Consider the following 17,853-nt stretch of genomic DNA (forward strand, 5'->3'; position numbering starts at 1 on the left):
CAAGTGTACAAAGTTCTGAATGGTTAAGGTTACATTGAAAGACGGGGATAAACTGAGGGCTGAGGTTCAGCCGAGGGGGTGTGGTTAAGTTGAGGGGTGGGGTTAAATTGAAGGGTGGGTTTAAGTTGAGGGGTGGGGTTAAGTTGAAGGGTGGGGTTAAGTTGAGGGTTGTTTTAAGTTGAAGGGTGGGGTTAAGTTGAGGGGTGGGGTTAAGTTGAGGTGTGTGGTTAAGTTGAGGGGTGTGGTTAAGTTGAAGGGTGGGGTTAAATTGAAGGGTGGGGTTAAGTTGAGGGGTGGGGTTAAATTGAAGGGTGTGGTTAAGTTGAGGGGTGTGGTTAAGTTGAGGGGTGTTGTTAAGTTGAGGTGTGTGGTTAAGTTGAAGGGTGGGGTTAAGTTGAAGGGTGTGGTTAAGTTGAGGGGTGTGGTTAAGTTGAGGGTTGCTGTTAAGTTGAGGTGTGTGGTTAAGTTGAGGGGTGTTGTTAAGTTGAAGGGTGGGGTTAAGTTGAAGGGTGTGGTTAAGTTGAGGGGTGTGGTTAAGTTGAGGTGTGTGGTTAAGTTGAAGGGTGTGGTTAAGTTGAGGGGTGTGGTTAAGTTGAGGTGTGTGGTTAAGTTGAAGGGTGGGGTTAAGTTGAGGGGTGTGGTTAAGTTGAAGGGTGGGGTTAAGTTGAAGGGTGTGGTTAAGTTGAGGGGTGTGGTTAATATTTCCACATTCACAGTTCTATCTATTGTCTTGGGCGTTTTATCCTTCCTGATTGTATTGACTGCATTCCATCCATCCATTTATCCATCCATGCATCCATCTACCCATCCTACTTACGCTCTATTTCCTGATTTCGTTTGCAGTAATGAGTCTCAGTAGTGTGCTTGTTTCACTTTTTTCCAGCCCTAAGGAGCAGTAAAGTGTCGCCTGGATTACTATGAGGCCTGGCTGAATTTCTCCAGGTGTTTCACTCTCATAAAGACGAGATTCATGACTTTTGAGAAAGCAGGTTTATCTCTACGCTGGGAGCGACTACTCTGACTCAATCTCAGGCACAATTTGTAAAAGTGTTTGTAAAAGGAAACAGCAAAGAAATAGCAAAGACCTTAAAGATCCCTTTCAGTACAATTGATTTGATAATATGCAGGAACCACAACTCATCATCCTCGGGCAGATGAACCACGCAAGATTTCACAACGAGCTCTCGGGCTAAAGATAAGGAAGACAAGAGTGAAAAGAGTTGCAGGACGACCTGAAAGCAGCAGGAGCAACAGATGCACAGAGAACAATAAGCAGTGAATATTTTCATTCCTACACATTCCTTGCAAAACTATTCTCCTAGATAAAGAAGCATAGAGAAGTACATCTTAAACCATTTAGATAAAAACTTATTTCCTATTGCTGAATATCTTCTCGTATTTCCTATTTCTAACCGGTGATTTGCCTTACAGCCAGTACTGCTGTTATATAGAAAATGAATCAACATTTTCTGACTAATCACATTCAAGAATTCAACAGCATGATGGCTTAATGCAAATTATACACTACAGCATATGCTGCGTGTTCTTGGACTAACTCTTGCGTCTAAATGCTTGCAAAGATAAAAAGCCTTGTTGTGTTTGTGCTTAAGAAAGGAGGTTTGCATATTTTCCCAGCATTCCCGCCTACAGACCGACCTAATGTTTGTTTAAAGAAAACTGTGGCTCGGCTTCAACTTTCGTTCGCCACATGAAAGGACGTTACTTGCTACTAATTTACTTTAGAGGGCTTTAAATGATCTTTCTGCACTGGTCCATCTCTTTTTTTGTGGTGACAGCTTGTCATCATCATCATCATTTACATTTACATTTACATTTATGGCATTTGGCAGACGCCCTTATCCAGAGCGACTTACAGAAGTGCATCATCATCATCATCATCATCAATATCAAACATCAACGTGAATTATTCTGACTGGAAAGATGCGAAGTTGTATTCTGATGTCTTTTTTTCTTTTGCAAAATGACATCTGAAGCTGTTTATGTGTGTAAGCAGGACAGGTAGCTAGCTAAAAGATTTAGCTAGCAAGTTAGGGAGTTAAAGATAAGCTGAATTCACTTTTAAATGAATTTTGCTGCATTCTATTTAGAAATGTGAAATTAAAAAGTCATCTTCTGAGTCAGAAATATGTAACAGACTCATAATTCCTAGTTGGAGCCTCATCTAAGATCAGATATGATCTTGGCTAACACCTTGCCTGAGTTTGCAGACGTAAACATACCACGGTGAAAATGGTGGCACATACAGTGAAAACTAAGTGTTACTCTCTTCGTTTCAATTTTTACCAAACAAAATCTAAAAATTTACATGCCTATATAACCAAATATTTTGTTTTGAACTTTTGTAAGATGTTGATAGTCTGATCTGACTAGTCTAATGTATTAGCAGAGCTCTTGAATGTTGATTTCATTAACAAAGACTAGCAAGAGCCTAGCCTAGCTTACACGCCATTTTTCCAAGTCTGTGTTTCTTAAAGGACCAACGTACTTTTATTACAAAATGACATTTTTCCTTTCAATTAAACCCTTTATCTCGCCATCTAGAGCATAAAAAAAACTTGTATACCACCTCTAGCGATGTTAGCTTGAAGGCTTGTAAGCTAGCTTTAGTATTGTAAGCTTGCTAGTATTGTAGCAAGACTTTGTGATAATATTAGCCTAAGCTAAAGTTCAACACCAGAATTTGAGTGTTAGAACACACTCTTACACTTTATTATGTAACAAAAGTGTAGCCACAACATGCTCTCATTTTCCCAACACAGATAACAGTCAAGGGATAAACACTGGTGTGTTATTGCTATAATGATTGACTTACAGCGCTGTTATAGGTAGTAGCCCATTATAGGTCCCTTGGTAGTGAAGTTAAATTTGCAGATATAGCACAAAATGGGAAGTATTATTTTAACACCTTGAGCAAAAAAAACTCTATAAAATGTAAATAATGAAATTACCCAGTGGACGGTGGATGTTTTTTCATCTCAATCAGACGCTATTTAAAGCTGAATCACTTTAACGAGCCGCGAGTAGGCAGCAGCTTTGGCAGCTCAGCTGTAGGCAAAGCATGAATCATTGCATAATTACGCATTTGTGACATAATTTTCTTAATAAACTCCACGCATTCAATCTAAATTGCAGTCTGCAGCCTCCCGGTAAGAGATGATCCTTAATAAAGAACGGATTCACTTTTAATCTTAGCACACTTCTCAGGTTTCTCACTTGATATAGTTCTTGGCAAAGTCGTGTTTTAGCACTGATGTCAGGCTGAGAGCATCAACGCCGCTTTGTTAAAGCCAGCATAATGACCACATTACACGTTTATAATATTAATACTTTCTGTATGTTTGCTGTTAACGTGTTTATAGCTACTGATACAATAACCCAATCCCACAGTGATGCAGGAGGAGTGATGGGTGAGTTAAAAAAAAAAGTTTACGTTGAAGTTTTCACATAGTAGAAATGTGAATGTGACCTGGATTCACCTCCTACACATCCTTTCTTTCTTTCTTTCTTTCTTTCTTTCTTTTACCTTTATATTTTAAACCACAGTGTGTTTGAATTCTCTAATCAGAAGCTCTGAGAGTAGTTCCATCTGTAATATAAATGACAGGTTGATAGTAACATGCTCGTTCTACTACATTATTGTTTCTATAGTAACTGCTAATTTCCAAGGACTTCTATGGAAGATGATCATAAGCTTAATTGTCGTTTAACAAAGAAAAATACTGTATATATAATCATAAGTTTTCTTTTAGTAGATGTTTATACAACATTTTTGGAAGGAGTCTCCAGTGTCAGAGCTTTGTAATTGTAAAGTCAATACGTTTTCTCACATGGGAGAGTCTTCAGGTTTGTGCTGTCTGATTTCTCAGTCACATGACAAGCTGCATTTAAAAAAAAAAAAAAACTAAAATTAAATTCAAGAGAGAAAAGAAAGAGAGAGACTGTTTATGGTTGCTGAAATGTAAGAGATAACAGGAGCTAACGTCTCGAAGATGTTTCCTAACTTTAAATGTAACTATAAATGTAAATGTTGGCAAATCACTGTGGTATAAGTAGAAAAACACTCTTTGTGTGTGCTGTTATAGGAAAATAAACCATTCTGGTGTGGTATCATGCCAATCCAGTGTGGATTAAGCATTTAAATGCTTAAATAGCAAAATAAACCACTTTTAAATAAGAACATTGAATTATGTTTTCTGTTGACACCATATGACACCATTTTGCTGTTATATAGGCATTTATCATTTATCGTATCATTTACCATATATAGTTATGGTATTAGTCTGTATGGTTATTCATAATTACACACATTTACATGACAAACAACAATTTTATTAAATGGTCTATTATTATATTCCATTTATTACATGCTTATTATACACCTTTACATAATTTTATATCATGTTTATATTATATTGTTTCTTAATATTATGTAGCTTTAATTATACTGTTGTATAGTGTTGTGTAGGTATTTGTGATTATATACTTGAAGCTGCCGATTTGTGTTTTATTCAAAATCAAATATTCACAAATTCCTCTGACTGCATTTACACTGTCTGATCGCTCACTAGCTCACTAGATAGGGATGAAAAATATGAGTGTGTTTGGATGGGAGATAAACAACTCACCATAATTACACTCTGCAATTTGAAAATAACTTGCTTGCAAAATTACATTGAAAGTTAATTTCATACAGCTGCTCTTAGAGAGAGAGAGAGAGAGAGAGAGAGAGAGTGTGTGTGTGTGTGTGTGTGTGTTTGTGCGCACACACAGCGTAACTCGATTGGCCACTTTTTTGCCCACAGCCATGGCGAATAGTTACTCGAGAGTTCTGCAGCATTTATTAGCCGATTGAGTTATCAAGAAAATGCGTTAGATTAAATTTTCAGGGCTGAAACGAGAAACGGCGCATTCACCTGCAGGCACACAGTCCAGCATGTTTACAATAAAAACACACTCTTTCTACTCATCCTGCTGTCTCAGTATGACCACCCAGTGCGCTACACTAACTTTAACATGCATGTGAGCATACGAACACTCCAACATGGCTGCTAAGTACGTTGCACTAACATTAAAACGTGTGTGTGAGTGTGTGTCCACACACAATTATATTTAATCATTAGACACATTTGTGAGATCTGAGTCTGAGCATTTGAGGGTCAGTTGAGGGTTAAAAGTCTCTCTGATGGTTCTGGGATTTGAACTCACAACCTTCCAGTCAGTAGCTCAGAATCTGATCTATTCCAACATTAAAGAGTGTGTGTGCGAACGTGTGTGTGTGCTTGCGTGCGTGCATATGTGCGTACCTGTGTTTGTGTTAAGCTGTTTGTGTTTGCTTCCATTGATGTATATGAATGTATATTGGTGTATGAATGTGAGTGTATTATCATTAATCCTGTCTGTGTTTGCTTCCATTAAAGTAAAATAATGTCTATCGGTGTGTCTGTGTGTGTGTGTGTGTGTGTGGGTGTGGGTATTATCATTAATCCGGTCTGTGTTTGCTTCCATTAAAGTAAAATAATGTGTATTGCTGTGTGTGTGTGTGTGTGTGCGTGTGTGTGTGTGTGTGTGTGTGTGTGTGTGGGCATATTTTTATATCTTGGTGGAGACCAAATGTCCCCACAAGTGTAGGAATATATCTGACAGTTTTGGCTGGTCCCCACATTTGGCTGGCCTTTTTTTTTTAACAAAAGTGTAGGTTTTATTTAAAAAACAAAACATAAAAAAACCTCAAAGATCCAAAATGTTTCCTTTTGCTTACTGAGATTAAGGTCTCAGTTAAATTTTGGTGTAGTATAACATTAATTAGTTGTATTAATAATTATGTCAATGAATGGTCCTCAGAAGATAGACAAATGTGTTTGTGTGTTTGTGTGTATATGTGTGTGTGAGTTTGTGTGTGTGTTTTTATATCTTGGTTGTGACCAATATAAGTTCCTACAAGGACAGGGATATCTGACAATTTTGGCTGGTCCCCACATTTGTCTGGTCCCCACAAGGAAAACTGTGTGTGTGTGTGTGTGTGTGTGTGTGTGTGTGTGCCCGCATGCGTGTGTGTGTTATTGGTATGAAAGTGTGTTTATTATGGGACATACAGTATAAGGTTGCACTGATATATTCAAGCTTCATGTAGGTTTCTATATTTACGATCTCTCTACATGCATCTTCATTCATTGACATCCATTTTAACCAACAGGATCATTTATATACGTTCAGGTATCATTTACAACAACAGCGTCATAGCGTCAGAATCGAACCAAGTTTGCAGCCAAAAGTGATTTTAAAAGTTTATTTTTGAAAGGTTTGTTGATTTCTAAAATCTAGTGCTAGCAAAAAGAAACAGGACCATAAAAGCAGAAGTTTGTAAAAACTTTGGAGAATTTTCTAAAAACATTTTTGTTTTTAGAAAGTTTTACTTTTTTAGTGTTTGGTTTGGTTCTAACATTATTATATTGAATTCATAGTATCATTATCGGAGGTAAAAAGTCGGTTATGATTTAATGTTATCCTTCATACTGCATTTGAGGATTTTGAGACTTTTGGATAGAAAAAAAGAAGAAGATATAAGAAACAAAAGACTAAAATGAAGAAAAAAATGACTGAGCATTTTTATGTTGGACATTGAAAAAAATCCTACAAAAACAAACAAACAAACAAACAAACAAAACTTTAAAATAATTTTAAAAAAGTAGTCCATTGTAGTGTGTGTAATGTGTAATGGACGTAGAGTTTGCTTCAGAAGGTATTACTGCTCCTAAACACTAGCTGAACAGTATAAAGCATCGCTCCTCCACTGAGCTTCTTTATTCAAGGTGTGTAACGATTCGATCATGTTTTCAGTGCATCACGGTATCCGCTTCCAGCTTCCTAATCACCAAGACAACGGCATCCGATTTCCTAAATAACACACAAGGGTTCAGTTTTTCAGTGAGGGAAACGTCTGGGATATTGTTTGTTAAGATAATTACACAACTCCTCTCACCAGCTACATCAGTACAGCGTAACACTAACAATTTTCACTTTTGTATATGTAATTATCACGAAGTATCGTCATGTCGATACATCATCACAGCCCTAATTACAAAATAGCACCCATTAGATGTAGGAAAAGGTGATCAGGGAAATGAGTGTCATTGTGAACAAACAAAAAAAAGGAAATCTTAATAAAACCAGGAGGGAAACGTGTCAGCCTGAGGGGAGCGAGGGATGAGGAATTGTTTTAGGAGGAGTGATAAAATCTGAAGGAGAGAAATACGGCTTAAAGGAGCGAGTGAATGACATATGGAGGGCTGGTGTGAAGAAAAATCCCCAGTGCCTCCTCCACCTCCTCCTCCGTCCTAAAGCCTTCCTGTGTGTGTGTTTGTGTGTGTGTGTGTGTGTGAGGGCAACTTTCTGTTTTTTTAAAACCCTCCCTCCCTTCACCACTCCCTCCCTCTCTCTCTCTGTCTCTCTCACTCTCTCTCTCTCTCTCTCTCACACACACACACACACACACACTCAGACTCCAGCTAGCCACTGCCTCCAGCAGTCATCGGTGGACTCTGACACACTCTTCTCCTCTCACACACACACACACTTACACACACACATACACACTTACACTCTTACACACACAGAGTCACTCAGTCTCTTGAGAGCTATGCACGGGGACTTCATGGCTTTTTCAGGCTTAAAATGAAAAAGAAAAAAGTTGTGCCTCGTCATTGAAACGTCGCTGAATTTTTTTCGTTGTCGAGTTTTGAAATCTGAGATTCTGCAACGCTGCTTGATTCGCTCGGGGGACAAAAAAAAATCAGACGAGTGGAAGAAGAAAGAGAAAGGAAAAGAGGGATAAAAGTGCAAGGATTCATCCAGAACTGCAGTGAGTACCTTTTTTATTATCAGTATTTACACACGGAAAGTGTAACTTTATTTATAGAAGAGCTTCTCCTGGAAAACTTGTATATATTGGAATCAATATTAAAAAGAGATTTAGGATACGAGTACATACTGACATTTCTAACCTTTACACTTGAATGGATTTGACACTTGAATGGTTGCAGAGTTTAGATTTAATTTAGTTTAATTTTCTTTATTAAATATTTTAAATATTGGAAAATATTGTGCACAGTAGTTATCATTTACATAATATAGATTTATTTGCAAAAAAAAAAACTCCAAAAAACAAAAAACTACTGACCGTCTTTCTTGAACAAATCCAAATTATTAGCAAGCCGAAAATGTCTAAAATCCCCAAAATGTCTATTATTGTAAAGTTGAAATGCCAAAATGTAAAAAACTCACAAAATCAATAAGTATAGAAGAAAATAATAAAACAATTGAATATAAATATGCTATATTATATTAAACTACAAACCTGACCACCTCTAAATTTTACATTATTTATTATTATATAGTGTACAATTTATGATTTAAAATTTAAAAACTAAAATTCACCTGAACACACACCTTCCTCAGCTCATAACCCTCCTTTACCAGACATAGAAAGATGCTTCAGGGAGAAATAAATAACACGCTAATACACACTGTAAGGACGTTTTCATTTTTTTCATGATTTTCTTTTCATGTGTCATTTTGCTATCTAGACAATAAAGCAAAGCAGAATAAACACGGTGTTTATACACACAGCAGCCATCTAAAAGATAAGCGTAAGAGAAAAACGTGCACATTTTAATAATAAATGCTAAAGATAATATTGTAATATATATTTTTCTTTTATGCTTCAGCCATAAATCTGAATCTTACATGAGTAGAATTTAGAAGAAAGTTTTCTGTGTGTTTTTAACACTAGAAATCTTTACATAACGTTAAATTAGAGATAAATTATCATGTTTTGAGAGCTAATTTTACATTTACGTATTTGATTTTAAAAACAGAGCTCTGTCATCATGTCCACTCTCAGGCAAAACAGATAAATTCAATAAATAAATGAATTAAAATTAAATAATTGTATAATAATTCAATCATTAAATAGAGATTTCGTTGTACATTTCAGTGACTTGAATTGATACTACATTTAAACAAAACAAAATATTTGCATAAAATTTTGGACTTTCTTATCATGTTAGCTAAGTATCTTTTTAAAATCATTTAATATTTAATTTATTTCCTAAATATAGCTGTAATTGTTGTGGGACTTAAAAAAAACGTACTGTAATTTATTTGCTTAACTTTGTGATAAATAATAATAATACTATATATTTTTTATTTTACTATCAAAAGAGGGTGCAAATGCTCCTCTATCTCTCTGTCTATCAAATATTATTTATGTTATATTTCAAATATTATTCTAATGATCTCGTAATGAGCTTGTTATAGAGTATTGACTCGGCGTGTTTGTTTTTAATAAAGGGCACCTTTGTGAAAATGATGCTCTCTTTTATAAGCACTGAAGCGAGATCAGCGGCCACTGTTTACCGAAGTGTGTGTGTGTGCGTGTGTGCATGTGTGTGTGTGTGTGTGTGTGTGTGTGTGCTCGCCGAGGAAACGCAGTGTTAATTGACGCTGTTTATGACAAATACACGGCTGTATTGTGTTTAGTAAATACAGCAGTGTGTTATTTAGTTAAGAAGCTGATTAATTATTCATGATTTATGCAAATTATTTTGCATATTTCCGTCATTGGGCTTCTTTGCATAACGAGAAATGAGAATTAGTATTAAATGCTGGTTTGTTAATAATGATTGCCTTTTTGATTGAAAATACTCTTATTATCAGTTAAATACCAAACAAGTAATTTAGTTGAAACCATTTTTATAAGTTACTACACTGCGCTTTTAATTACTTTTATTATTTATTTATTTATTTATTTATTTATTTTGTAAAAGAAGATTGTAAGACGATCTATTAGACTTTTGTGTTTGTTTTGGGTTTTTTGTCGCACTGCGGTAGGGAGCGAGGGATGAAGTGCGCACTTTATGAAGCGGCCCTTCTGGAAGTGATTTGGAGGCCCGAAGTGAGCGTTATTAGCGGATTTAACGTGAACTGCACGTCAGATTGGACAAAAACGAGAGAGACAAATTGCACGTCGACCGACATCTGACAGGAATTAACATTTTAATCACCTGTTACGCCACATCGCACACGCAGTCGCACGCGCAGTCGCACGCGCAGTCGCACACGCAGTCGCACACGCAGTCACACGTGCAGTCGCACACAACGTCTCACACACACAATCTCACACACTGCGTTACCCCATAATGCACAGCACTATTGATGTTACACTGGGGCCACATTTACTGAGTGTATATTAACAATACAGTACAGTCAAAAAATCCTAATAATACATGTATAACACAATAATACACATAACATGTACAGAGTGTTGCTTATTAACAGTAGATGAGATTTTTGATTTGTTTTATAAAAATATAAGTACTACTATTATGTTTAATTACTTATTTTATTTTAATATTGTTATCTTATTGGCCTTTAAAGTCAAGCAAATTTAAAAAAAAATATATATATATATCTTAAATTCTCTTAAAATATTTTAATATTATTTAAAATATTAAAATACAGTCAGAAAAGGAAATGAACTGCATTAAAACATTTTATATTGATTTTTATTGATTGATTGATTGATTTATCATCTTTTTTTTAATCTAAGATGCGTGTGTGTGTGTGTGTGTGTGTGTGTGTGTGTGTGTGTGGGCTGTATTTAAACCTAGTTTAAGAGTTATTTTTGTTTTAAGGCATGGTGATCATGTCTGAGTGTTCATCACTGATACATTTGAATTTTTTTAAATTCTTATTAAATTCTTAATTTTTTAAAAAATATGACAGGCAAACATACACACTTAACAATTCCGTAATAAACACAGCTTTCATGATAATACAATCTGAGTTAGTGTGTGTTTGTAGCGCTGAGGTCGTATATCAGGGGTTGTTATTACAATTGATATTTTTGTTCCTCCTTTATTTTGTAAATTTTTGATAATGTAATCTGGTCAGTTTTTTAAATGCTATTGCCATTACACTCTGTATTAGTCTGTGTGTGTGTGTGAACATTTTTAAATAATTAGGCTCCACCTCACTGTGTCCGACTCTTTTTTGTCTCTCATGTTGTCATTTTTAAATGCTAATCAGTCTTCTCGCCGTGTCTCCGTGGCTCACACAGACAAGTGCTGCGCTGCAGTTTTGTCTCACATCTGCGTCCAATTTTTGTCCACATCGACATTCTTTGCATGTCGATTTGTTGTTTTTGGCCCAGCGTGTGGGTTCAGCTGAGCGGCTTACGCGGGGATTAGATGGTTGAAAGTTATTTTGATTAAAGTGTTGTGTGTGTTTTTTTTATAGTACATATGGTTTGCATGATGTATACATTTTTAAAAGGAATATGAACTCTATGGTAGATCAAATAAAATAAAAGAAAAGAAATTAAAAGCAGGATGTACACATTGATTGTTTTTCCACATAGTAATAAATATAGTTAATTAAATATTGTTAATAAATAAGCATGTCTTTAAATAATAATGAATAACCCGGGGTATTTCATATGCAGCATCTCTCAGTAGTTAGTTCCATTTTCACTTCTATCAGTATGATATTATAATTTTATTTGTTTTACGACATTACGACATGTTTAAAAATATAGGAGTTTTAATTTTTGGTTTAACCAGATGGTTCATTTTTAACCATTTTTTAAACCAATTCAAATTAAATGCCATTTTGAATGTAGGCTTTAAAAGAAATTACAGCTTAGGTATCTCGTAAAAAAATCATAACATGTAGTGAAAAATCCTGGCTGTAATTAAAACTAGAAAACAGCCATACAAAAAAAAAAAATTTATAAATATTCCCAGCAGAAATTACACCAGGATTCCTAAAAATGCCTAATAACAATATTATAACTGTATTATTACAGTATTATTCTTCTTCTTATTATTATTAAACAAGAATATTGTGTTAAATATCACTGTATAGTGAGTCACCGGTTATCGGGGCAACGTTCCGCAGCTTGTGTGTGCGTGTGTGTGTGTGTGTGTGTGCGTGTGTGGGTGTGTATGTTTGTTCGTGGAAACAACTGAAGCATGACAAAAAAAAAAAAGCCAGAGCAAACAGTCATGAGTGACGTGTGCTTGGCCTTTATTTATTTTTTTTGATGACACTGTGCTTTGTTCCTGTAAAGGCGGCGCTCGGCGCTGGCTGAATTGAAACGTGAACATCAAAGTGCGCACTTCTTCTCTCTCTCTCGAAGCTACTGAACTTGTTAGGTTTAGCGCTTGTTTGTGCTTCACCTGCCCAGACTCACCTGCATGAACAGAGCTGCTCACTTACATCTATCTATAACTAGAATCTATAATCTCTTTATTTGGATGCAAAACATCATTTCTATCTCATTCTCATTCTTCACTCACACAAGAGGCGGATTTTTCTGATACTGTTTTACTTTTATATATTGATATTGTTATTTTTCTAGTATGAATACTTAGCTGGATTGACACAGGGAAAGATAAATGCTTGAAAGAAAATGTATATAAATAAAACACCTAAGAACTAAGAACAGCTCTGGGTAGAGCTTGAGAAATTACTTCTTGGACTTTTTAAACTTTTTTTTTAGTGGAATAGTTTGAATTATTTTCTACTGAAGGAGAAAAGCCTAATTTTATGCCTGCTTTTATGATTAAATCAAAACAAACCCAAATTAAAAATAAAAAATGGAATTAAAAAAATGACACAGAGGGAAAAAAACAAGCAAATCACTCTTTGAACAACAATAAAAAAAGTCTATGAATATGAGTGGATATGGTAAAGACCCTTTACACAGAAGAGAGATGGTTGCCAGTGGCACTACAACTCATCCCCACATTGTGTATTTAATACTTTTCTAATTGATATATTTGTGATGTCAAATTTTGATGTTGTGGATTCAAATTTCAATCAATAATCATTTCACGCTCCTTTTTCTTATCATTACTCGTCTTTTACGGTGATAAAATATTGTATTGTAGCTAAATTGACACAAGAAGAACATCTTGGACTCATATGAACGATATTAATTCAGCTCTGGGGATTTAGCTATTTGGACTCTGATAAACAGATAAGCCGTCACTAATTAGAAAGTCATTTTGAACTTGCGTACAAAATATAAAAACATTAAACCTTAACTAGCACTTAAGAACTTTTAAAGAAAGAAAACAAGTGCTAAATATTTGGTTCAGATAAACAGTCACTGTTTAGCGATGGATGCTTGTTTGTTCTTTTCTTTCTCTGTCTTTTTTTTTTTGATTGATACGTTGATGCTCTGACTTTTGTGGGCTTTTCCGAGGTAAAAACGGTAAACTCTGGGGGAGAAAGTGGGCGACAGAACTGACTCACGGGGGTAATAGGGGGCATTTTGTAGTGTCATAAGAACCATATGTGGCTCCATATGTTCTCCGCATTCTCCATTTCCAATTTGACCTCGTCGCGAGAGATGGACCGCCGTTTTAGGGGCTCTAAAGTGCTCTCACCATCTCTTTTTTCTCTCTCATTCTTTTTTTTTTCTTTCTCCCCCCACCCTACGCTTTCCTCCCCGTCGCCTGAGGCAGAGTCATTAGGAACTGTCACTGTGCAGGGAGATAAATTTCAGATAGCGTCAATTGCAGATGAAAGATACGGCGAAGATGCTAGGGGTGTCGCGCTCCACTTGCTTCTGTTCAACAAGTTCCCATCTCTCTCTCTTTCTCTCTCTCTCTCTCTCTCTCTCTGTCCCTCTGTCTTTACCTCCCTCCCTCCTTCCCTCCCTCCTTCCTGCTTACCTTGGCTAAGCCGCTTTTGCATGTTGATTGGGGGAGGACTAATCCAGTTTGCAGCTGTCGTAGTCCAATGATGAATCACCTTTCCCTTCATTTCGGGCCCGCTCTTTCGTTCTCAGGAGGAAGGAGGGAGGACCTGGAGGAGGAAAAACGTAGACAATGTGCCTCTCTGTTCCTCCTCTCTCTCTCTTGCTCTCTCTCTCTCCTTCTCTCTCTCTCTGTCTGTCCGTCTGCTCGGGAATAACAATAATGTTTTCTCAGACAACGTCTATTGTGTCACGGATGGATCCGGACAGTGACACTGAGCTAGAATAACAAAGAGGGACGTTGTTTCATCGCAGGTGGGGGAGAAAAAGAGAAATAAAGAAAAAAAGGAAAAAAAAGGAAGGGGGAAAAAGCCTAGTTGAGAATCATCAAGTTTCAGGTAAGAGAGAAAGATGACATGAGATGATACAGGAAGTGGAGTGTGTATAAAAAAAAGAACAGAGGTAGAGGCATCATTTCTTTCTGAAATAATAATAGTTAAAACTTTGCTTTTGACTGTAACTTCCTGTTATTGCTTTTTTTTCTGTCTAAACAGGAAGTCGTATAATCTCTTTACACTGATAATATGTGCATCATTATTGTTTTGTGATTATTATTAATTTTATTAAAGCTGAATGTTTCTGATAGCCGGAGAGTTTAGCGTCAGATCGAGTTAGCCGATTGGCCGATTGCCGTAATTGTTCCTTAATGTCGTTAGAACAATAATGCTTTTAGCAAAGACAAACACAGATGAACATGTGTTTGAGTTTTGCGGCCGTGCTCTCTCTCTCTCTCTCTCTGTCTCTCTCTCTCTCCACACACACCCACACACACATACAAACACACACTGGCCTTCATTTGCCATGCATAATAAAGCGATGCAGATGATAGAATAATGTTTTTAGTGGCACAGTTTTCAGAGAAGAAAAACCTTTTAATCTCTTACTTTCATTTCTTGTTTCCTGGACTTACCAATGAACTGCATCAATCCTGAAAAATGTGTGTGAGTGTATGAAAATGGCATCGTGCGTGAATGGTGTGAATTATTAACGATTAAATTGAGCAAGGCCAGTCAATCGTCAGGCGTCTCATTAATTGTTAAATTTGTGTCAAATGTCATTCGCGTGCCTCCAGGGACGTTAAGTGTTTTCATCTCAGGAGACAACGCAATGTGTTTAGTGGAACATGTTTTAAATACAGTGTGTGTGTCAGTGATTATGTGAAAATGGAAAAATAGCAGGAATACATTAAATAACCATCAGGCATTATAGTTGAAATAATAATTGAAATCTATTAAACATATTAATTAGAATTTTGTCTTAAGATGCACTTTAACTGTGATGTCTATAAACTCGGTTTGTTGATTTTTTTTTTTTAAATTAAGCATCTGCTAATCTTTTAGTGTGTATATCAGATTAAACTGAGGTTTATGTGTATATGTGTGATGATATTTACCGTGCTTTTCATTCACAGGTCTATGGAAATGCAGGATCTAGCCAGTCCGCACAGCCGAGTCAGTGGTAGCAGCGAATCTCCGAACGGCCCAAACCTCGATAACTCGCACATTAATAACAATTCCATGACACCAAATGGCACTGAAGGTACGATCATTTCATGTGTATTCATCACCGTCTACTATTTCCTGCTGATTTTTTATATTATAGACGACTTCTCATCCTTCCTTCTGAGTGAAAAGTGGAAAATGATCAATACGATGACAGGCTGATAATGAGTGTGTTACATTTCTCTAGTGACATTATGTCATATTTGAAATCTTTATTATATTTGCTTCAGATTTGAATCTTGATCATGAAAGTATAATAATGTTAGTATTCTTATTTACCTCTGATTTGATAACTTTGTTAGATTAGGTATGAAATAACATGATGTTACATTTTCTCTATTATATATAAACACTGTAATTTGACTCCGGTATATGAACAATCTTCTCTCTTCACTATAGAAAATGTACTATATATGTCATATAAGATATATTAATATAAGTATGATATTAGATAGGAATTGATTATAATGGCAGAATTTATTGATAAAAAATTAAATACAAATCTATGCCTATAGTGAAAGTGCGTTATATTTGAAGATTTTATGAAATTAAATCAAACTATGTAATTTTGGAATTCAGGAGGAAAATCACTACATCTTGTTTTACTGAAAAAAAAAAAAAACAGGTTATGGTATGTTATGTATCATACACCTGAGCATAACTGAATTATATTGAAATGTTACAATACATTGGAAGAAAACATATGACATTGAGGCTTCTCTAGAGCATGCTTCAAGTGAACTGTGTTATATTTTAATATCAGATTTTGTTAAATAAAATAAATAAATAAAATAAAATAAAAATCTGGGCATGCTATCAGGTTAATTATTATAAAATGATATTATGAAGTTGTTTAATATATAAATGATTTAAAATGAGTACTGTTATGTATGTAAAACATGATATTATTATTTTAGCAAGATTAGTAAGATACTAAGAATTAGCGTAATGTTTTCTAAATAATGTCTAAAGTGAAATGAGACCATTCTGATTATCATCATTAAAAAGAAAAAAAAGTCAGGTTGGGTTTGAAGAATCTAAAATGCGAGTCCACTGTTCTCTGCCGATCGTATTTCAGCCTGTTGGGAATCTTAATCTCTCTTTTTTTTTCGCATTCTCAGTTTACATAATGTGATTTCTGTCCCGCCTGTGCCGCGTCGAGCGCCCGTTTTTGGTCATCTGCCCCTTTCTGTCCCACTCTCTCTCCCTTTAGGTGATAACATCACTATGCTTACGACAGCCGACTGGTTATTAAGTTCTAATTCACAATCCACTGCAGGTTTGTGCAGAAGCAAGCGAGCAATGAAAGGACAATACTTGGTGTTTTTAACGAAGAAAAAAAAATTACTCGTACATTTTGGCGATCTGTAATCTATCAAATCTACCGTTCATTTTTGCTACAATTTAATTGATGAGATTGTGGAACCATTCAACTATTGTGCCTTTCATTAGGGTCTGTTGTGTTGTGTTGTGTTGGATTGAAAGCATGGTTGAAGTTGCGAACGAGTGCTGAAAAGAAATGCTCTCCTCCTGATCAGAGGTTCATGGTATGCAATGAGAATTTAGTGCGCTAGTTTGTGCATGCTATTTTTCCCTGCTTCTTTTTTTTTAAAAAAGAAGGAGGGAAAATGCTGGTTTGTCTTGAGAGGAATCATGTTCGCCATGTCGAGCATGAGGGATTTCACTGGGCATGACTTTATACCCACATGGTGGATTTAGTTTTCATTAAAAAAAAAAAAGAAAGAAAAAAAGCCTTCTTTCATTCTTTCTCTTTCTCTCTCCTTGTTCTCCTTTGCTAGCACTTTTCCCCTTATTCTTTCTTTTCCTCTCTCCCTCACTCTCTCTTCTGTCTCTTGCTTCAACCTTTTCTCTCCTTCCTCTTCTTCCCTCTTGCTCTCTCCCTCACTCTCCTTCTCTCCCATTTGTTGTCCCTTGCTCTTTCGTTCTCTCCGTCTCTTCCCTTCACTAGCTCTTTCTCCCTCCCCTCCTTCTGTCTTTCTCTTTCTGAAATGGATAGATGGATGTGTTTCACAGATACGGGTCTGTCTGAAGTCTGGTCTGAACCGTGCTGTGAAATCATCTCTTTTTCTGCCCGGGTCAAGCTCATAACTGTTTTATTCGCTTTTGACGTCTCAATTTATCCTGCACGTTCATGCATTCCACAGTGCAGCACCCGGCTCTTTGGCCTTTTATTCTCACTCTTTATGCCTATTTTCCTCTTTTTATGCCACATAAAAACCTGCGGTAAGAAACATGATGACTGATAAATCAGTGATTTGAACTGACATTGATTGAGGTTTTGATAAAAAAAAAAAAAAATTGTACAATTCTGTCCACAGCAGCTAAAAACACTGACTCTAGGCATGTAGGCATGTGCCAATATTACATTTTAATATCATTTTAATATAACTGCGTAACTTTGGGTCACAGTTTACGATATTCACCTAGTGGTGTAGCAAAACCACAAAGGGCATTTCGCAGTGGTGTGGGCGTTTCCGACATGTTAGA

General features: G+C 36.0%; 1 protein-coding gene across 8 annotated transcripts in view; it reads left to right on the forward strand.

The window, feature by feature from the left end:
• Positions 1 to 7,494: 7,494 nt before the first annotated feature.
• The window catches only part of eya1 (EYA transcriptional coactivator and phosphatase 1), a 51,415-nt gene continuing 41,056 nt past the window's right edge, over positions 7,495 to 17,853 (forward strand). For 2 of the 8 annotated variants that reach the window (XM_026938195.3, XM_034298215.2), the window contains exons 1-3: positions 7,495 to 7,879; positions 15,255 to 15,382; positions 16,559 to 16,624. In XM_026938195.3, coding sequence (XP_026793996.1) covers positions 15,259 to 15,382; positions 16,559 to 16,624 — 190 coding nt within the window. In that variant the 5' untranslated portion in view covers positions 7,495 to 7,879; positions 15,255 to 15,258. Of the gene's footprint in view, positions 7,880 to 14,002; positions 14,182 to 15,254; positions 15,383 to 16,558; positions 16,625 to 17,853 lie in introns of those variants that run through there. The other 6 variants (XM_026938198.3, XM_034298217.2, XM_026938197.3 and 3 more) reach the window with 5 other exon arrangements.

This window comes from Pangasianodon hypophthalmus, chromosome 22, assembly GCF_027358585.1.
Source record: "Pangasianodon hypophthalmus isolate fPanHyp1 chromosome 22, fPanHyp1.pri, whole genome shotgun sequence".
Classification (NCBI taxonomy): Eukaryota; Metazoa; Chordata; class Actinopteri; order Siluriformes; family Pangasiidae; genus Pangasianodon; species Pangasianodon hypophthalmus.